Below are 22,822 nucleotides of genomic sequence, written 5' to 3'. Positions count from 1 at the left end.
AATTTCGTGGCAGACCCGGGAATCGAACCCGGGCCTCCGGGGGTGGCAGCTAATCACACTAACCACTATACCACAGAGGCGGATTTTTAATATTTTTAACATTTTAGGGCAAAAATTTATCAATATTACGTTTTAATAAAAAAAAAAGTAACTCTCAATCGATTCTATGGCCATATTTTATAAAAATGTTATTAGGTTAAACCAAAAATACCTTATTCTTAAAATGTACCTGTTTTAATATGTAATTTTTAGTGATTTTTGCAAAGAAACATCATGAAACGTTCAGTCGAAGGGATTTAGGCCCTATATGCAATGCAATCTAATACCTAATTGAAATCAAATGAGGGCGGCTTCATGATGACTTTGAAGGAACATAACCGATAGCACACTAGATAGTTAAAAATAATACAAAAGACCTTAATTGAGACACTACTCGGGAAAGGTTTGCCATCCCTGGTCTAGGTCGATTTGTTCATCTTCAGAGGACGAAATTAGGGTGACCAGGGCTACGTCTTCAGAATAAATAAAAGTAGATAATCGAATTATTGTTGAAATAATCACTAACCTTCTCGAAAGATGGCATTCTCGGGAGGAATGTTGGCATTGATGATGTTAATGAGCACGTTAACATCTGAAGTCTGGTTTGAGTCTCTCGGCACGATGTCTATCATCGGATTCCAGTGCGGCCACGTCTGGATGTGGTTGTACAGAGCATCGCCGGGACACTCTGTTGATCGTACTTGCCGGTGACCCAACAGTTTGTAGTCCGCTTGGATGGAACCTCGAGCGATGCCGCACTCGATGAGGGACTTGGATAAATTGAGCATCTCCTCACTCGGGAGCACGGCTGAAACAGAGGTTATTTCATTAATTATAGCTTCATGTCCGCTAGAAATATACACAAATACGCAACAATAGAAATGAGAACATTATCCATGAATATTCAACCCCCATTAAGGGGAGTAGGAAAGCCCTATCTTACAATGTTAATTTGACAGAAAAGATATCCCAATATTGCAGGAACTATTAAGTAGTGATGGGTTAATCGAATACAAAATAATCGCTTATTCGATTATATTTCCCATTCGAGTATTCATTCCAATGAATGAGGCAATCGAATAGTGAATATATTTTTCCATCCGATTATTTTTAAGGTTATTCATTCGAAACTCCATTCGAATGAATGAGGCAATTGAATAGTAAATGCTTTCGAGATAATCGGATGAAAAGTGATTTTATTAAGGCAGTTAATTCACTAATTTAGTTTCAACAATTGGAGATAGTTAGGAAAAATGCGTATTTCTATTTTTCTAAAGAGTTCATCTATTGGTTTATTTCTATCGATTATCAATCCGACATCCATTCATGACGCATCCTAATATTCTATGCGATACAACTGAATGATATTTCAAACTCATTAGATTATTTGTTCGATTATTTTAATAATCGATTATTAAAAGTATTCGATTATCCCATCGCTACTATTAAGGATAAAGTTTAGAATTTTTTTTACCGCTGATAATTGCAACCTTCCATCTAGTACTGAACTAGTACGGGGCAGTCAAATGAAAACAGACCACCCGCCATAACATATATTTCGTGCGAAAGGTGGCAACACTGTTATTACGTACTGATACTGCCACTGCTGTGCTAGGAGAACTATAGCTGGGCCCACGAGAGTTGAAGTCTGACGTTTAGCGCCACCGGCGAGAACAAATTGACTAACGCTGCTCGAAAAGAGTCTGTTGCTATGGCAACGATAACAGAGATGCCACATTTAAAAAGACAATCACCACGTGGGTTGGCTTGCTCTCAGTCGCTTTTGTGGTATTATTCGGAGTAGTACTGTGTTAGCTGCGTTAGCTGTTGCTGGTTTACTTAATAATTGAAGTGTTTGTTTCCTGAATATGATCTTCGTTGTTAGTTTATTTTTTTTGTAACTTCAACAGTGGCCAGTTGTACAGTTCGATTCTATATTTGACATGTGCATTTTTTGTATATGAAATTTCATATTTATCGGCAATGACGTGTTCTGTCTTAAAAGCCAGAATTATTAGTACGAGCTTAAGAACGGGTCAAAGTTTATTGAACTGCATTAGGCCAACATAGTTGATTAAATATCCAGCCTGTATGAAAGGGTGATATGCCGTAGTTTGAGGTAACTATGACAACGCAGCGTACTTCGTAGTTACTGCTTTTGCCCCTCAAATGTCATACTTCAACTCTTGTGGGCCCAACTATATATAACAAGTCACAGGTGCACGCTGTTGTTAGGTTATGTCTTTGTCAGTGGCGGCGCGTGACTTTCATTACTGGGGGTTCAAAAGAAGAAAAAATTGCCTCCCGCCCCCCCCCCCCCAACCACTCCTCTCCCCATCTCCGCCAGCTTCTCTTCCGTCGTGGGCCGTAACCTCCTAAACTAAGATGGCATACGTTCTAGAAATGTGATCAAATACGAGAGGAGCAGAAAATACGGTAGGCCTACATGCCGAGTTTTACCACATGCAAAATAAGAAACAACTGCTTCATTGAAGTCCGCAGAGTCTCGAACAAAGTTCCTTTCAATTGACAACATAGCAAGAGCAATAAATCTATCCTCGGTCATTGTGCTGCGCTAGAAAGTCTTTATTCTCTTCAGGGTAGAGAAACACCTTTCCGCTTCCGATGTCATGGGAATAGTAATAACTATATTTAAAAGTTTTCATTGGTATTGCCTTCTTCTATTCTTTGCCTCAATGATTTTTGAGTTAAGTTTCTCTCCAAAAGGTAATTATTCCAAAGAAGGCAAATTAATAGGTGTTTAGTAAGTAATGATATATTTGGGACAAGATATTAATTGGAATTTGACAGTTTAATGTGACTTTTGGTAGTAACGATGCTTTTCAACACTAGCGCTAGTTACGTGCACTATTCTCTGTTGCCTAGTCAAATTCCCGTAAGGCCAACAGATGGCAGGCACATACCCCAACCCCAACAACACGACTAGCTAGTCTTGAGACAGTGGCCTATTGCGCATGCGTAAAGAACAGAGATCCGTTTCTGCGATATCCTGGTCTTGCCTTAGTGCTGGCTTTCGTCCCCTTGCACCTCGCCGCTCCCTTCGCCTATGTACGGACGGAGAGATCGCTTTTGCAAGGGGGTTCATTCCAGACAAGTATCCAGCCACAGACCTTGCGCAGCTCACATGGATTGAAAGCCAGTACGAGTATATTACGGATAGAGGGATTTAGCAAGAGCTTCGAGATTGACAAGGGAGTTGTGAAAATTACGTAGTTGAGTACAATTTGATATAAACTGGAGGTTCATTGCTCCATTGCGCTATACCAGAAACCGCCACTGGTCTTTGTTGGTGTGCGGACTGGTCTTGTGTGTTCGTTCAGCTGTAGAAATGAAGGTAAGCAAAGGACAGAGAAGTGTGGTTCGTTTTCTGGTGAATGAGGGTCCTGGAGTATGCGAAACTCATCTGCTGTGTATGGCGAACACTGCATGTCCATGACGAGTGTGCACGAGTGACATAGGAGATTCCGAGAAGGGCGCACATCACTGCCCAGGACAGGCCCATCGAGCCATAACTCCTGAAGTGATAGGGTGGACTGATGGCCTTATCTGGGAAAACCGACGAATCACAGAGGAAGAAAGACCTTCGTGGACGTCGGTTTTATTCGGACGAGGAAGTGCAAGAGTGGGTGCGGTTGTGGATCAGTCAGCGATCTACCTCTTTCTACAAAACTGGAATTGATCGTCTCGTCCCCCAGTAGGATAAATGTATTAACGCTTTTGGTGTTTATTGAATAAAACTATTCTATGGTCATGTTGTAGTGGGTGTGGAAGTAGATTGTGTGAAACAGCTGTACGTTTATTAATTTTTAATGTTCCATATTTTAGCAAAAGTCCTTAAAAATTGTTATAAATTAGAAACCAATCAAAGGAAATGTCTATTTCTAGTTCAGTAGCTGCATTAAGGCATAAAATAATCTCAGAAAAAACAAATGATCTCCTTAGCTTGTATACTTCATGAGATAATGGGTCAGACATGAGAAAAAAAGTCAGTTTTCAGAAAGTGAGTTCAAAGTAAGACAATGTTCACTCTCACAGCAATATCTTAGTGTTTGTTATGGCAGTGCCTGCAACTTCTTCACACTTAATTCTGGAACAGATTAGTGAAAACCACAGCCTTCTAGATCAAACGGTTACAGAAATAGGTAGTTTCAAAGAGAAGCATGCGTGAAATGGTAACAAAAAAAAAAAAAAATGCTTTCCCACTTCCCGTAAGATGTACCACCACTGTACAGGGTGGCCCAAAAGTCCGTTAACATTTGACTACGCAATACTTCACGGAATATTGGAGGTAGAGAGGTAATAATAGGCACACATGTTTGGCATGACATGGAGTTTTATTGACACGAAAATAAAGCTTCACTAACGGTGCCTTTTATGGTAACGTCAACATGCCAAGCGCATCTGACGCCTTCTCTCACGACAGATCCTATTATGCCGTACACTGACGTGTTTCTGTCCATCGCCATCTATTGGCCATTTTGTGTACTTTATGGTAAATATATTTTCAACGAAGGGGACTCAAACTCGCTAACCACGGTTAAAACCATATATATAAACTGGACGCGTTAACGACCATCACCACTAGGTGGGGTGCTGTAATTCGTGCTTATCGACAGTGATAAGTGGAAAAATACGATTAATTCATTTCGCTGAAAGATAGCAGTTTTCACTAAGTTAAAATATGATGGTCTTCATTGCCTTATTCTTGTAGCCCATATATGGTGCCAGTTTAACTCTAGAACGTTCCCGTTTTCTCCATTATAGCATCTGTGGAAAGCAACAGAAGTCGCAATGTACGTAGTTCGACCCCATACCTTACGGCATCATGCCGAATGAGGCAGTAACTTCGCTGATAGAAACATATTTTTCTTATAAAAAGTGTACAAAAATCGTGGTCGTGAGAGGTTCCTTGTGTTTTTCTTGTAAGGAAGACATAACAATGTATAACTGGTACCGATTTTAACTGTTGAAATCTCGTCATTTTCTCAATATCGCTGTGAAAGACAGAATTATAGGTTTTATGTACAGGATGACCAAAAGTCCGTTAATATTTAACGAGGCAATACTTCACGGAATATTGGAGGTAGGGAGTTTATAACTGACGCACGTGATTGGCATGACATGGGATTTTATTGACACCAAAATAAGGTACACAATATGGTCAAGAGATGGTACTGGACAGCAACATGTCAGGTACAAATAGCGACTCTTGCTTGACATGACATGGGATTTTATTGACACCAAAATAAAGTACACAAAATGACCAACCGATGGTGCTGGACAGCAACATGTCAGGTACAAATAGCGACTCTTGCTTGACATGACATGGGATTTTATTGACACCAAAATAAAGTACACAAAATGACCAACCGATGGTGCTGGACAGCAACACGTAAATGATGCTGCATGAGACCCGTGTACGGTATAAACGGAGCTGTCGTGAGAGAGAGCGTCGGATGCGCCTGCAATTGCGGCATGTCATGCTTGGCCCCCTCGGTCCCCCGACCTCAATCCGTGTGATTATTGGTTGTGGGGTTACCTGAAGTCGCAAGTCTACCGCGATCGTCTGACCTCATTAGGGATGCTAAAAGACAACATTCGACGGCGGTTTCTCACCATACCTACGGATGTGCTGTACAGTGCTGTTCACAACATTATTCCTCGAATACAGGTATTGTTGAAGAATGACGGCCAACATGTTGAGCATTTCTTGTATGCTAATTATTGCCTGTGTAACTTACGAAGCGCCATCTTTTGGTCATTTTGTGAACTTCGTTGTGGTGTCAACAAAACCCCATCTCATGCCAAGCAAGAGTCACTATTTGTAGGCCTACCTGACGTGTTGTTGTCCAGCGCCATCTGTTGGTAATTTTGTGTGCTTTATTTTAGTGTCAATAAAATCCCATGTCTTGCCAATTATGTGTGTCAATTATTACCCCTCTACCCCCAATATTCCGTGAAGTATTGTCTCGTCAAATGTTAACGGAGTTTTGGATTTAAGATAAAACGTACCGGGCGAGTTGGTCGTGCGGTTAGGGGCGCGCAGCTGTGAGCTTGCATCCGGGAGATAGTGGGTTCTAATCCCACTGTCGGCAGCCCTGAAGATGGTTTTCCGTGGTTCCCCATTTTCACACCAGGCATATGCTTGAACTGCACCGTAATTAGGTTACGACCGCTACCTTCCCGGCTCTAATCCCTTCCTATCCTTACATCGCCGAAAGTTCTATGTGTTAGTGCGCCGTTCATCAGACAGAGACAAATACTTACAGCGATAATCTCCGATGAAGGAAATGCCGATGCTCATGAAGTTATATTTTGGGGAATGAGCTCCCACTATGTCCCAACCTCGTCCTTCATACACCTTGTTGTCTCCACCAATCACGAAACTGGAAGAAGAAATAAATACGTTATTATTATTATTATTATTATTATTATTATTATTATTATTATTATTATTATTATTATTATTATTATTATTATTATTATTATTATTATTATTATTATTCCGTCCAGATGTTGGTGGTTCCGGTGGTGGTTTCGTCTGCAAATTAATGATTTTTGATAAGTGTTCGGAATTTACATCTACTGGAAAAAGTCCAGAGGAAAGCAGTACGATTGGTACTGGGTGATTTCCGACAAAAGAACAGTATCACGAAAGTGTTGCAGAGTTTGGGTTGGGAAGGCTTGAAAGTAAGGAGATGAGTTGCTCTGTTAAGCGGTATGTTCCGAGCTGTCACTGAGAAGAGTTGGCGGGGAATGACATTAGAAGACAAATAAGTTTAAGTAGACTTTTCAAAAGTAAGAAAGTTCATAATATGAAGATGAAGTTGGAATTCAAGAGGACAAAGTAGGATGTCTTTTTAAATATAAGATGATGAGTTAGTGATTGGAATAATTTATAAAGGGAGATGTTCAATACATTTCCAACTTGTTTGAAATCATTTGAGGAAAGACTAGATAAAGACTGTATAGGGATTCCGTCACGTGGATGACTGCCTTAAATATAGATCAGTGCTAAATGGAAAGGAAAAAAAAAATGGAAAACAGAGATTCATGAGTCGAAAAACGTTTGGGGAACACTGTTGTATTCTAATTCTATTCTGTACGTACCTGTAGCCAATGTCGTTCCATCCTTTACCCTGGTGGTAAGTCTGCATTGCTCGCATACTCCTACTGCAGTCCTCTGTGTTGTTACACGGACCTGGAATGTACGTGTGGTGTATAACGACGTACGGCACTGGAACTGTCAGGTTCTCCCTCACTGTGACAGGACCCGCGTTCCATCCTGCCTTGGTCACAATCTCCGGACACTCGCCTGTGAACAAGATATGTTTTATTTGGTATTATAGTATTTATTTATTTCACAGGTGTGTACAGAGTTATATTTCCATTGCAACAGACACTGCTGCGAATGAATGAATGAATGAATGAATGAATGAATGAATGAATGAATGAATGAATGAATGAATGAATGAATTTAATTTATGCTTGCATTGGGTTGGGAAGGCTTGAAAGTAAGGAGACGAGTTGCTCGGTTAAGCGGTATGTTCCGATCTGTCAGTGAATAGTTGGCGTGGAATGACATTAGAAGACAAATAAGTTTGAGTAGACTTTTCAAAAGTAAGAAAGTTCATAATATGAAGATGAAGTTGGAATTCAAGAGGACAAAGTAGGATGTCTTTTTAAATATAAGATGATGAGTTAGTGATTGGAATAATTTATGAAGGGAGATGTTCAATACATTTCCAACTTGTTTGAAATTATTTGAGAAAAGACTTGATAAAGACTATATAGGGAATCAGTATTCATGATCAAGTGTTCGAATGAACGGATTGAATGAATGGTTCGAATCTGCCAAATTGAGTTAAGAAGGCCAGTGCCTCAACTGTCTTAACTAGAGATGAGATAATCGAATACTTCTAATATTCGAATAACCTCCATTCGATTATATAGTTAATCGAATAAAGTATTCGAATGAGTTTCAAATATCATTCGGTTGTATCGCATAGAATATTCGGATGCGCCATGAATCATTTTTTCGGTTTAAGTGGGTCGGATGGATAATCGACTGAAATAAGCGATTAAATGAAGTCTTATGAAAAATAGAAAGACGCCTTTTCCCAAACGCATCCCCAAATGTTGAAACTAAATGATTGATTTAACGGTGTTAATAACATCACTTTACCGGGTGAGGTGGCCTTGCGGTTAGGAGCGCGCGACTGTGAGCTTGCATCCGGGAGATAGTGGGTTCGAATCCCACTGTCGGCAGCCCAGAAGATGGTTTTCCGTGGTTTCCCATTTACACACCAGGCAAATGCTTGGGCTGTACCTTAATTAAGGCCACGTCCACTTCCATCCAACTTGTAGGCCTTTCCTATCCCATCGTCGCCATAAGACCTTTCTGTGTGGGTGCGACGTAAAGTCACTAGCAAAAAGAAAAAAAGAATATGCGAAAAAATAATCGGATGAAAAAATTCACGATTCGATTGCCTCATTCATTCGAATGAATAATCGAAAAAATAATCAAATGGAAAAATTCACTATTCGATTGCCTCGTTCATTCGAATGAATAATCGAAAAATAATCGGAAGGAAAAAATATTCACTATTCGATTGCCTCATTCATTCGAATGAATAATCGAAAAATAATCGGAAGGAAAGAATATTCACTATTGGATTGCCTCATTCATTCAATAGGCTAAAGCACATTGATCGGTTAATCGGATTTTAGATTAATCGGTTCGATTAATCGATTCCGTCGACAACTCTAATAATAATAATAATAATAATAATAATAATAATAATAATAATAATAATAATAATAATAATAATAATAATTGTACCGGTTGGTACACCTATACGCCGCACATTTGAATTTTCCGCCTTAAAGTACTCCTCTACATCTGAAACTCTGAACTTTAAAACTGAATTAATTCAACCGTTTATCAGAAGATGTCACTGAGTTAATTTCGAATTGTTTTCGTTTACTAATTATCAAGAAGTGTGGCCGTCCTCTCACAGATGTCTCTACCAAAAACTATGATCATGCACCCTGGTGCGAAGTGATGGAACTTTTCTTGAAGATATTTTATACTCATAAGTTTTCCTATAAATAAATTTCGTTCTTTCGTTGGTGGGTTGGCAATATTAATCCTTTCTTTCCGCCTGTTTTGAATTTACCCAATCAGTAATTTTGTGACTTCCCCTCTCGGAGAACAATCATCAAATGAGAAATGCAACCAAGCAAGCAAAGGGCGCCAATCTTTAAGTTGAGGACTTAAAGATAAAATTTATAAGCAAGCTTGGACAGACTCTTATCACAGGGGTGATAGTGATAGTGATAGTGCACTAATCATTAAGCAGGAGAATTAAAAATCAAAAGGCTAGTTAAGGCAGATTGATTAAAGTGAACTTGAAAAATACTATTTATTATATTTAATATAAATGACGACGGTTTAACGAGAACTGAATTTAAAAATAGAAAATGAATTTAACAAAAAAAAATTGAATGACTCTACTTCGCGAAAACTTGCAATATCTTTAACTCGCTTGCTCACCATGTAGTCTTGTTCTGCTGGTCCTGGGAAAGTTTCCATCCTCGTAGCGGGAACATCATCGGTCGTCTTTGAGATCTCTTCATCTGCAGCTAAGTACCATTCCTGCCTTGCCAATTGCACCCACCACTAATTGGAAGATGACTTCAAAACTAACACTCCCTATTATGCTTTATCCCATATATTGGAGATAAGCCCTAAGTCATAGTTAGAAGAACCACCTTGGGTTATATGGAGAGGATACTCAATTAAGAATCCTTCCAACTTTACTGAAAATGTTCTCTGAAGTTTCATTTCTATCTAGATTAAAACTATCTATTGACTTAGACTGGTTCAAACCGGTCTTGTAGCCGTGCTGTACGTAATTCCTGATGAGAGTGGCTCTACATCCCTCATTCAGAATTTCTAAGTATCGAGACGAAGAATCAAGTAGATTATCACGTAGAAGATCAAGTAGCGAATGAATACGTAGAATAATGTAGAGAGAATCGTAGAAGATCAGAAGATCAGTAGAAGATGAAGCCACGAGCGCCAACACGCCCTTTTATAACCTTCTCTCGCGCTAATTACAGGTCGCTACACGTGGTCCAATCAGATGACACGTCTCTCCCCACTCCAGATATTAGAGTTGACGGGCCATAACCAAGATATCAACTGTTCTTCTATTCGTCCTTTCACTCAGTATCCATGGCAACATGACGCTCCTTTCAAAATATAGGCGTTGATCCGTTTGAATAATTCTGGTCGAAATACGGTAGCTTTCGTTGGGACGCGTGAACACGTGCTCGCTTTCCCAGAACTTGGTGTCTAAATTTGTCCTTCCTCCCTCCTCGGTGATGTGGCAAGATAGCGGAAATCTACTGCAAGTTAATTTTAAACAAATGTCGCAAGAATCTAAGTGAATATTAGAATATTCAGCCCTCGTTTATAAGTCGTAGTTACAAAGTAATGAAATGATAGTGAGCAAATGATTAAACATGAATTATAATACAATTACATACTAAAATAAATATCATGACGTTAAATTCCTGAATTAATTACACATAATAAAATTAACATAATTACACTGTAACGTCTGGAACGTTACATACGCCCCCATGAGTTCTTAACAAATATCACATGAGTTGAGAACTCACACACTTACTCCCACATTGACTTGAAATACCTCTATTACCTGCCCATAACGAGCGACATTATTTTCATACAATTAATTATATCTCTCTGTTTCCATATCTCGCTTAGACTGCTTACCATTGCGAATGTCTGTTATTTCAGTTCATCTTGAGGTTTAGATGCTAAATTATGCCCATCATGAGCAACTTTTCACTTTTGTAAAAAAAAACAAGATTATCCTAGAAAATATAACATAATATATATACAATTCAGATTACAGACTCTGCCGAGTGTCTATCTGTCCTTTTACTCCCCACATCTCTCCGACATTCTTTGCTAGATAGCAATAACACGTTCTCTTCCAATCTTTTACATTAGAAACATAGAAAACAAATAATACAAACAATTTACACTTTTATCACTCTTTCGAATGTTTCAACTTTATCTTGAAGCAGGATGCAATACACTTCACTCGAATACACACGTGATTTAAGCTCACGGTAAAATTATTGCAAGTTAGAAATGCACATACGGGAAAATTAATTATTTGCCGTCGTCAGCTTTAATTAGCCTTCTGTAACATCTCAGAAAACAAATATATAAAATTTCATGGCCTCACATACGGAAAACAGATGATCGATCGTCTTTGAACAAGCGTAAATCTACCGCCACACAAACACCTCCCTTGTTTACAAACACAACTAGGAAATACCACCACAATTGAGACGTAAACTCATCCCGCTCGTAGTCTGACATAACAAGTAGCAACTTCCCCGAGTTACTGACCTATATCTCACAATCCGGTTCAGCCACCTCACACGACAGGTATCTCCGTAAACTACTAATGTTATATGAACCATTCATTACGCTCTCGCCATCCGCTAACTTGTAAGCACAGGGTCCTAGTTTACGATGTACTTTATAAGGGCCTTGATATAACAGAAAAAATTTCTTAGTCACCTTATTCTCACTGTTTGACAACATGGGAACTCTCACCAAAACCATATCACCTACCTCAAAGTTATCCAGTACTTTACGTTTCTGTTGCCTTCTACGTTTATCTCCAGATTTAATCAGGTTCTCCCGTGCCAGTCGGACGTAAAATTCAGCATTACGAGGTGGTTCCTCAGGCAAACCTAACACTCTCACTACGCTCTCGCATTCAATACACAGACGTATTGATCCATCAGACTTAGGCACGACAATTAAGGGATTAACATATTGAGTGTTTGATAATTCAATCACATCGTCTGCTAACATAGCTTGAATTTGATCCTCTACGGCTTTTGCATATTTGTGTGGTATCGGATACCGCGGTCCGCTGAATGGAGTCTTATCCAGCACAGAAAAAGAATGTTCATACAGATGGGTAACACCAGGTTTCTCGGAGAAAATCTCCGTGTTCACATAACACTTCAAATAACTTGTCCTTCTGGATTTCATTTAACTCGTTTCTACTTACGGCTTCTTTCAAGCCACATATTTTATCCTCATTAATCCACAACTGACACAACTTCAGGCCCTCACTAGCCTCTTCATTTACTTTAGAAACCTCTCTCATTCTCCACACTGTACTAACTTCCGTTTTCCTCTGAATTTCCTCCTCAAACTTGACCTTGATATCCTCATTATTCCACCTCAAATTTAGCACTAGATCATTGTAATTTAACTGAGCCAATTTTAACATTAACCAGTCAGATCCCAAGATAAGATCAGATATCAAATGCGGAATTACCAAACATATCTGAACGCTAATAAAATTATTAATACAGATCGGGACAACTACTTGTTTACAAATTTGCTTAGACTTCTTTCCAACAGCCGTAATGATAAACGTAGACTTAACAGGCATTTCCTCCAACTGAATACCCTGTTTCACTAATGACTCATACCACTGAGAACTAATACATGATATTTGGCTACCAGAATCAATCAAAACTTTAACCCACGCCCCCCAAACTTTCAATTTAACAACGGGATTGACTACTTTATTACTTGAATCTCCATTATTCTGCTCGGGTTCATACAACAAATCGTCTCTAACATCGAGGTCATATGGTAACACTTTCATGGCAAGACACTTCGCTACCTTCGTACTAGACTGGAATTCTGACCTAACATTACAGCCTCTAGTTAGTTTAAAGGTTCCCTTTGTGTATTGACGTTGGACTCATTAGTACATTGCTCTGGCCTCCGTTGGGAATTTCCTGTCCTATATCCAGGTGCTCCGCTCCTGCTGTTCTGCTGAGGTCTGAACTGATTGCGAGCTTCGTGATTCTGTGTACTACCGTTATGTCTCATTCCGTTGTGATGACTAAAGTTCTGAATATTCTCCGTTCTACTTCTAAGGTTACCTAACGCATCAAAACTGCCTAGTAGATTCTCCATCTCCTGAATAGTTCCAACTTTTTGCATGCAGGCCGCTTCTCTCACCCTGTCCGGAAAATGTCTTAAAAGTAGTCTTACTACATCAGACCCCTCGGTTATACCATCTAAGTTCTGACAAATCATGACATGTGCCAGGAAGTACTCGGTCATAGTAACTCCCTCATGCTGTTTGTACCTCCCAAATACCACCCTTTCTCTCTCCCGAGCTTGTATCGCTTCATTCCAGAATTTCTCTCTAAACTTATTTCTGAATTCTTTCAGGTTCGTCATCGTCTGCCTATATACCATGAACCAAGACCGAGTTTCTCCTACAAAAGCATGGTCAATATTTTCCATAACGTCTTCCCAGTCCATAGACCCTTCCTCTAGACGCTTTTCAAATCGTTTTTCAATCATCTTAAGGAAATCTAGCGGGTTCGTTTGTTTCCCATTAAATTTAGGTAGTTCAATTTCCCTAATGTAGCTATTTCCTAGACATTGCCTTCCCGTGAAAACCTGTTTATCCTTTGCCACCTGTTTTAACTTATTTTCTGCTTTCTCCATCCGGCATTCTACATCTCTGTCTCTCCTATCAATTTCTCTCTCCAAATTAACCTGCTTCTCTTTCAATGTCCTAATTTCAATCTTATTCTCTTCAGCTATCGCAAACCTTTCTTCACTTGCCCGGGTCTCATCTTCTATTCTAAGCTTTACCGTGTCAATCTCTTGTTGGACGTGGTCTTTAAATATCCGTATTTCCCCTCCTTGAGTCTCAACTCTCTTATCAATACTAGTGACCTGCCTCATTACTTCCTCCCTAGTAGAGTTGTTTTCCTTCCCCATTAATTCCAGGAATTCACTTCTCTGCCCCGCAAACTTTTCTTCTACCTTTTTCCCTTGCCGTACATATTCACTTTCCTGGTCCTCTAATCGCTTATTAAAATGTTCATTTTTTACCACCAGATCGCGTAACTGCCTACTGTGTTCGTCCATTCTCCGATTCGCTTCCTCCTTATTTTCCCTCATCTCCCTACTTAATTCAGCTTTAGTTTGCTCTAACTGTTCTTTAAGTTCATATTTAATATTCTCAATTTTAGTGTTAGTTTGTTCTAATTCACTTTTAAGCTCAGATTTAGTTTGTTCTACATCTGTTTTAATTTGTTCCAATTCACTTTTTATTTCAGCTTTACTGTCCTCTATCTTACTTAACATTAACTGCATCATTCCCATTAACTGATCATTATTATTACTTTCATTGTTAGTGTTTACTTCCGCTTCGCCCCCCATCCTACTATCATCTGACTCCATACTGACTTCTTTCTGCTTGCCTTCACTCTCCATACTACTTACACTTCTATCTTCAATTTCCTCTACTAGACTACACAGCTCTTCCTCTGAACTCAATACGTTATTGCCTTTTATCGCCCGTCCACTGCGCAACATCCTCTCCTCTTTCGTCTGATCAGCCATGACCCTTCCCACAATCAAACACTCTTAATGAAACGTGGATATCCAAATTTTGCCCATAATACGAATTCTGATATTGTTACTGTCATTAACTGCTCCGTACTTAATGATTTTCTCGCCACACGTTGGAGCGGCATTTATGTGACTTCCCCTCTCGGAGAACAATCATCAAATGAGAAATGCAACCAAGCAAGCAAAGGGCGCCAATCTTTAAGTTGAGGACTTAAAGATAAAATTTATAAGCAAGCTTGGACAGACTCTTATCACAGGGGTGATAGTGATAGTGATAGTGCACTAATCATTAAGCAGGAGAATTAAAAATCAAAAGGCTAGTTAAGGCAGATTGATTAAAGTGAACTTGAAAAATACTATTTATTATATTTAATATAAATGACGACGGTTTAACGAGAACTGAATTTAAAAATAGAAAATGAATTTAACAAAAAAAAAATTGAATGACTCTACTTCGCGAAAACTTGCAATATCTTTAACTCGCTTGCTCACCATGTAGTCTTGTTCTGCTGGTCCTGGGAAAGTTTCCATCCTCGTAGCGGGAACATCATCGGTCGTCTTTGAGATCTCTTCATCTGCAGCTAAGTACCATTCCTGCCTTGCCAATTGCACCCACCACTAATTGGAAGATGACTTCAAAACTAACACTCCCTATTATGCTTTATCCCATATATTGGAGATAAGCCCTAAGTCATAGTTAGAAGAACCACCTTGGGTTATATGGAGAGGATACTCAATTAAGAATCCTTCCAACTTTACTGAAAATGTTCTCTGAAGTTTCATTTCTATCTAGATTAAAACTATCTATTGACTTAGACTGGTTCAAACCGGTCTTGTAGCCGTGCTGTACGTAATTCCTGATGAGAGTGGCTCTACATCCCTCATTCAGAATTTCTAAGTATCGAGACGAAGAATCAAGTAGATTATCACGTAGAAGATCAAGTAGCGAATGAATACGTAGAATAATGTAGAGAGAATCGTAGAAGATCAGAAGATCAGTAGAAGATGAAGCCACGAGCTCCAACACGCCCTTTTATAACCTTCTCTCGCGCTAATTACAGGTTGCTACACGTGGTCCAAACAGATGACACGTCTCTCCCCACTCCAGATATTAGAGTTGACGGGCCATAACCAAGATATCAACTGTTCTTCTATTCGTCCTTTCACTCAGTATCCATGGCAACATGACGCTCCTTTCAAAATATAGGCGTTGATCCGTTTGAATAATTCTGGTCGAAATACGGTAGCTTTCGTTGGGACGCGTGAACACGTGCTCGCTTTCCCAGAACTTGGTGTCTAAATTTGTCCTTCCTCCCTCCTCGGTGATGTGGCAAGATAGCGGAAATCTACTGCAAGTTAATTTTAAACAAATGTCGCAAGAATCTAAGTGAATATTAGAATATTCAGCCCTCGTTTATAAGTCGTAGTTACAAAGTAATGAAATGATAGTGAGCAAATGATTAAACATGAATTATAATACAATTACATACTAAAATAAATATCATGACGTTAAATTCCTGAATTAATTACACATAATAAAATTAACATAATTACACTGTAACGTCTGGAACGTTACAATTTCTATAATTAATTTCCCTCCAATCACAGGTTTCTTCTTCATTTTTGACTTGTAACTTTTAGCCGACCAATAAACGCATGTGGGTGTGTCTTAATTATTCATGAAAGGTCTCGAATCTTCCCCGAGAGTATAAAAACTGCTGATTTTCCGGGCTCTCCGCCACTCGTACAACATATAGCTTAGTGTTTGGAAGTATAGCAGGAGGTGGGAAGCGCCTCTTTCATCAGTCAGCAGCCCTTCAAAAGGTAATGGCCGTTTAACATCTTTATTTTCTTGCCAGCAGTTTAATCCTCGGGGAAGGTCCGAAACCGTTTTTTATGTAACCTATACCATTTCGATGTAAAATTTTCATGTTACTTTAACTGTAAATCAGGGATAGAGAGTGCTTTACCTTCTCGAGCTCCCCTTCATTTTGATCTGAGGTGATTACGTTTTCGTAACCGATTTCCTTCTCTTTCTTTATGTATTAACATTTTCTTATACGAGTCACCTCCCTAGTGTGGGAATAGCCCCTGTTGAATCGGCCTAGCGCCACTTAGGTTAACAAGTTTCATGTAGAAGTGCTAGTACTCGCCTCCATTCATGTTTGTATTTTGGGCCATTATCTTAACCCGTTTTGTTTTCCTCCCTGCGAAGGCCCAGTAGATTGGGTACGAGATACCCCTGTTTACATATTTGTAAGTTGTGCCTTGGTGGCAGTTAATTGTAAAGTACGGTATTGCCTTCAATAGGCTTGAAAAATTGAGAGCTGGTCAGCTCTTTGTTTGTGGTAAAAGTGCCTCTAGGAGGCCCGGTATGGTTTTTGGAGCTTATGCTCCTGGTACGAAGGGGATTTCTGCCCTTTGAACAAATGTGTATAGGTGGGCTAATTGCCCAAGGATTGTGAAATTTGGGGCTCAAAGCCCAGAATTTGTAAAGGTCCCGGAACTGGTGTTTGAGTTTGTAAAATTATACTTGTACCTGATTTTTCATTGTTATTTCACCTAGTGAAAATTTGTTAAATCTTGTTGTCTATTGAAAATATAACCTTTATTGAAATTTTAATTCATCTTTCGGATTTGTAGTTAGACCCATTCCAGCCCGCACCTTCTTTCACATCTGCTGTTCCACAAATATCTCGGAACAATAATAATAATAATAATAATAATAATAATAATAATAATAATAATAATGTTTTCCCAAAACCCTCTCATAGTAGCCAGCGTCATTGACACGTCTTACATACGTCTGCTGGTAGTTTGTAGTAAGTTGTCTATTGTGCCATAGTCGTTCTGTTATGTCATATCGTATATGTGTGTCGTAGTAAGACACGCTTCAGCTGTTTCAATGTATACTATGAATGACGTCATTGTTCCACAAGTGAATGAATGCCTTTACGAAACGAGATACGATAACTACAAACTGGACGGTTCTTCCCGTCCGAGTATAGTTGATAAGAAGTAGTGGAGTTCCGCGACCCCACGCCTACAAGATAACGGAACATGTGTAGGTTGCTTTAAAAGCCATTAGCTACCCAGGGTTATCGATAGAACTCTGCACGGATGTGGATATCCGCGCGAAGTTAGCGTCTTGGCGGGTGCAAACTCAATGGAAGTGCGGATAATTTTCGCTGATAATTTCTAAATAATGAAATTTATTGATTTTCACTCAGGTATACTGTTATGTTTGCCTGTGGTTAGGTGGCCCTTAACATTGGCGTGGGAGAAAGGTGTTTGATGACATGTCATCTTTTGTTTGACGCCAAAAATAATCCCTATTTTAACATATGGACTGGAAATCATTTGGGATAAGCTAACAAAGAATGACCTACACACTCTAGAAAAAATCAAAGCCCGATTCTTAAAGACAACCCTCTGTGTGTCCAGTTTTACTAGATTAAGACTGGTTTATGAACTTGCAAAGGAGCCTTTTTTAATTGAAGATTTGAGATTCAAGCTTGCTCTACCTTATACAGACCAATGGAACAAACTCTTGGATGAAAGAGTGGCCAAAAGGAATTATATTTGTCCTGAATTCTATTCGACTGAAACAATGGCGAATAGAACTTGGACCAATACAAACCAGGATCTCCGACATTTTATCAATTCTATGCAAATTCATGGATACCACTATAAACTCTGCAAAACTAGGATCTTTCATGAACCTGACGATAGTTGTGCGTGTGCACTGTGTAATTTGACTTGTCCTCGTCACGATATTGTGGAATGCTCTAAGAGAAATAGTCCTATAGTAGACTTATGTTTAAATGACATGTAATTGCTTTATATACACAAATGGTGTGCTCTATTAAATTAATTAATAGGTTCACAACAGACATTGCTAACTTGTGCGGAAGTCTTCATTATAGTTCCCACACTGTAGAAATGCTAATTTATTAGGTCATTTTTGCTATTTTGTATTTGTAGGCCATTTTCTGAAATTATGCGTAATTATTTGAATATTTTATGGAATTTATTAGACTATTTTATACTGTTTGAGTCACTGGTATTGGATATTATCGCTCGCAACTTCGAGGATGAATACGGAGACTTGAGAATCTTCACAACACTTTCTCAATCTGGGAACTGAAGAAACTCTGTTCACGACATTCTAGCAGAGACATCTCCAACTGGAGAAGTCTTCCTCGTGGACAGTCGAGATTTTCTTCTGAAGACACGGAGCAAAGTTGTTTGTCAACTGTTTGTCACCCTGTTTTCTTGACATAGCATCAGTTGATTATATTGTCTATAACATAAATATAGACTATATCAACTCGATTAGTAAACTGATTGTAAAATTTCATTTAAAATTATGTCATTTTCGAAAGTTTTTGGATCACTTTACTGGAATGTTTGCCGTTATTTTATAGATCATTTTTTGAACATTTTTAGGTCATCAAAATCCTGGCCCTGGTGATATATAAAGAGCCTTGAGACCATAAATCCGTAAATCTGATCTAAGCCTAACTGGCTCCGGCCAGGAGTTGAATGGAAGGAAGGTCTCCCTATCTTGAGTCTGGTTACTATGGAGTGACAGTTGCCATTTTGCTTTGTTATTGCTCTGAAGACGATCTTGGTCGCAGGATCGAAACGCGTCAGCTGGTATTTAATATTACACGACCTAATATCCTCAAATAATTATCATAATGTCATTTAGTGGTCGTGAAAGTCTATGTATTAAGATTACTAAACTCTATGGGGAGAGTATTTATTACGACATGAAACGCTTTGAACCGTGAACGTCTTGAGGCTGAAAGGCTCGTATATTGTCGTCTCTAAAAGGTGACGGCTGAGTAGATCATGGCTACCCTCCATAGTTAACTCAACATCTCTCTCCGTGACTCTGGAGGCCCTGGAATGAACTATATTTCTAACAGGGTCTCTCTATCTTGATTCTGGTTACTATGGAGTGACAGTTGCCAGTTTGCTTTGTTATTGCTCTGAAGACGATCCTCAAGTACAGTAATTATATCTTCTTCTGAATCATTTTCTTGTCTAACACATTCTACTCCTCTTTCCCCTGTTGCAACTAAACATATTCGACTTTCCCTCTACATAAGGGAAGTAAGTATTTATACTGACGGATCAAAATCAGCACACGGCGTTGGAGCAGCCTTTTATATCCCCCAACCGAATACTCTCTCTGAGTTTTCCCTCCCTTCTGCCTTTTCTGTTTTTACCGCCGAATTGTTTGCTATTCGACAAGTCCTCATTACCATCAGGTCACATGCTTATGATAAGGTTACGATTTTCACGAATGCACAAAATGTTCTGCATGCCTTATGCTCGCCTCTTTCTTCCCCTAATTGGTACTTATATAGCGTCAAGTATCTCTTATATATTCTTACTTATTCTGGCGTATACGTAACTCTGGTTTGGGTTGCCAGTCACTCTGGTATCATGGGGAATGAGACTGCTGATCAGGCAGCTAAACGAGCATCACAACAATCCCCCCCTCTTTTTCTTGCGATCCCCCCTTCTGATCTCATTCATGAAGTGCGGGATATAGCATATCGACATTGGCAGTCCGATTGGAATGAAACGTCACGAGAAAAGGGATGTTTTTATCATCAATTACAACCTGTTATTCCTCTTAAACCGTGGTTTTATTATGGTACGTACTCTCGGCGCCATATCACATCTATTATACGTCTACGTTTTAATCATGCCCTTACTCCCCAAAATAAAAATCGTTTTCATCTTCCTCCCCCAACTTCCTGTGCTTGTGGCTTGTCTGATACTGACAGTAATCACCTTCTGTTACAATGTCCTGCTTTTGATGTTCCCCGCCAGCGCTTCCTATCCTCTTTGCTTAACATGGGCATCCCCTTCCCCACAAGTATTTCGTGTTTATTATCCTCTCTAACTCCTACTCTTGTGAATAGCATAAATCAGTTTCTTGATGATGCACATATTATATTATAATCCTCTAACAGTCTCTTTATGCTCACTCTTCCATTGCAAAATGTTTATCATAATTTTGGTAGGATATAAATCTCTTTACCCTTTGTCTGTATGTTATCATCGTTTCTTGTGTGACTCCTATGGTATGTTTTTTCTATCAATTACATTTTAAAGTACAATACGAGTGATACATGTGTCAGTGTTAAAGTAATTAATGTTTTCGTGACTGGACGATAACACATGAGTCCAACCACACCTTTCAAGAAGAAGAAGAAGAAGAAGAAGAAGAAGAAGAAGAAGAAGAAGAAGAAGAAGAAGAAGAAGAAGAAGAAATCCTGGTCGCAGGATCGAAACGCGTCAGCTGGTATTTAATATTACACGATCTAATCTCCAAATAATTATCATAATGCCATTTAGTGGTCGTGAATATCTACGTATTAAGGAACACAGGTTTCGAAAGGGAACCAATCAAAACGTTGGTAGGTAGTTGTTGCACGAGGAAGCCCTCATAAAACTGTGACTGTAGGCGGTCTAGTGTCAGGTATCAGGTCTATTGTATTATGTTAACAGATGTGTCCGTTTCGATACCTTGAGTGCAATATAGTTAAATACAGTCGAAATCGGTTACTAACGATGCTGAACGGACCGCCAATCAAGCTCGTTATAGCCGATATTCGCACAAATATTTCCTTCCTAAAACGTCATATCTGCAAGTTTTAGGCTTTCACACATACATCAAGAGAATTAGGGTAAAACTTCAAAAACATAACTGAATTGTTTTGGTTTTTATTTACAGTACAGTATTAGTACAGTAGGAATGCGAGGAATTGCACTGGCTTTCGCTTGAAGAATAGGTCCATTGATCAGAACAACATTTATTCTTTGCCGCTTAAACCATATAAGTAAAAATTCTTCAATACCTTCGTGCTCAGGTCATCTGGCTTGCTTGAATTTTTAAAATTTTTTAAAAGAGACTGTATTTTCTCTCTGTACTTCCAAATTGTAGAAGTCGTTCAGCGTGATACACCCGATTCCATCGCGAAGCTGAAAGTTTGATCGCCGTATTATGTGTGACTTTTTCTTCATTGTTAAACACTTACCTTTCCTTTTGCGCCATCTTCACAGCGATGCTTGCCTTGACAATTTAACAGACTCATTTGTAGAGGCATGATTTTTTCGCATTAATTTATGTTCGATTTCGCGAAAAGAAAACAATTTTTCGCGTTATTTCGCAAAATAGGGCTGACCTCATCGCTTTAATTTCACTTTAATCATTTCGTATAATTTTTCATAAAATGTTTAATTCGTGAGATTGGTGAATTATTTATGTGAAAGATAAATAAATAAAGAGAAACAAAATTGATAATCATTCATTATGCCTTATGTGATCTTGATTAGAACTATAATATAGGCCTAATCAAGATTAATGACAAATTGCCCTAACACTATATATGGCCGCAGCTGTCACTCTACTGTATAATACCATACCACTAAGGGATTTTACAATTTTAATTAATACGAAGAGTTAATTCTGTCGAATTAAGAAGTCGTTATTCTGTCATCTGTTTCTCTTCAGACACGAGATATTGGCGTACAATTTCAAGATCGTTATTTTCAATGAATTTCGCTGCATTTTCGCACTTATCGCAAAATAAGTGCATTTCGCTTTAAACTGGCATTGTCGCTTTAATTCACAGTAATTCGCGAAAAAAGTCACTTATTTCGTAACCAGAATCATACGATTCTTTAAGATATCTCAAAATCGCTCTAAAATATTTCTGTCGCGCTTATCGTTAAAGCGAAAAAATCATGCCTCTACTCATTTGAAATAAGCGTTACATTGTTGTCAGCAATCTCCAAATATGTAAGAACAAAAAAATTAACATTGGACGTTATAGCCGATACATTTATCCGAAAATGTGATTAAAATACATCGTTATATACGATATGTCGTAATAAGAGATTTTTAAAATACAGTGTTTATATAGGATTTAGACGGAACCGCTAGATTTCACCGTTATATCCAGTACGTCGTTAAAAGCGATGTCGCTATAAACGGTGTCGAATTAATATACAATATCTGCGGATAACCATTCGCAGATGCGGGTAATATTTTGTATATCCGCTCAGCACTCTAGTTATCGGTTCAGTCATTGTACGGAATATTAAATGAATTCACATCTGCAGCTTACACCTTGATGTGGTGGTGATTATTGAGGGGGATCTTACAGTACGAACGCTACTCTTTGTTACTACTCTAGAAAATACACTGACTGAGCAAATGTCATG

General features: G+C 38.8%; 1 protein-coding gene across 1 annotated transcript in view; it reads right to left on the bottom strand.

Moving 5' to 3' along the window:
• The window catches only part of LOC136886731 (peptidoglycan recognition protein 3), a 72,434-nt gene that overhangs the window by 32,242 nt on the left and 17,370 nt on the right, over positions 1–22,822 (bottom strand). Inside the window, exons 2-4 of the mRNA XM_068230975.1 lie at positions 7,171–7,375; positions 6,328–6,446; positions 566–847 (exon numbers count right to left, since the gene is read on the bottom strand). Coding sequence (XP_068087076.1) covers positions 566–847; positions 6,328–6,446; positions 7,171–7,375 — 606 coding nt within the window. The remainder of the gene's footprint in view (positions 1–565; positions 848–6,327; positions 6,447–7,170; positions 7,376–22,822) is intronic.

The sequence above is a fragment of the Anabrus simplex genome, chromosome X (assembly GCF_040414725.1).
Source record: "Anabrus simplex isolate iqAnaSimp1 chromosome X, ASM4041472v1, whole genome shotgun sequence".
Classification (NCBI taxonomy): domain Eukaryota; kingdom Metazoa; phylum Arthropoda; class Insecta; order Orthoptera; family Tettigoniidae; genus Anabrus; species Anabrus simplex.
The sequence above is the reverse complement of the archived record's forward strand: the minus strand, read 5'-3'. Positions and strand labels throughout refer to the sequence as shown.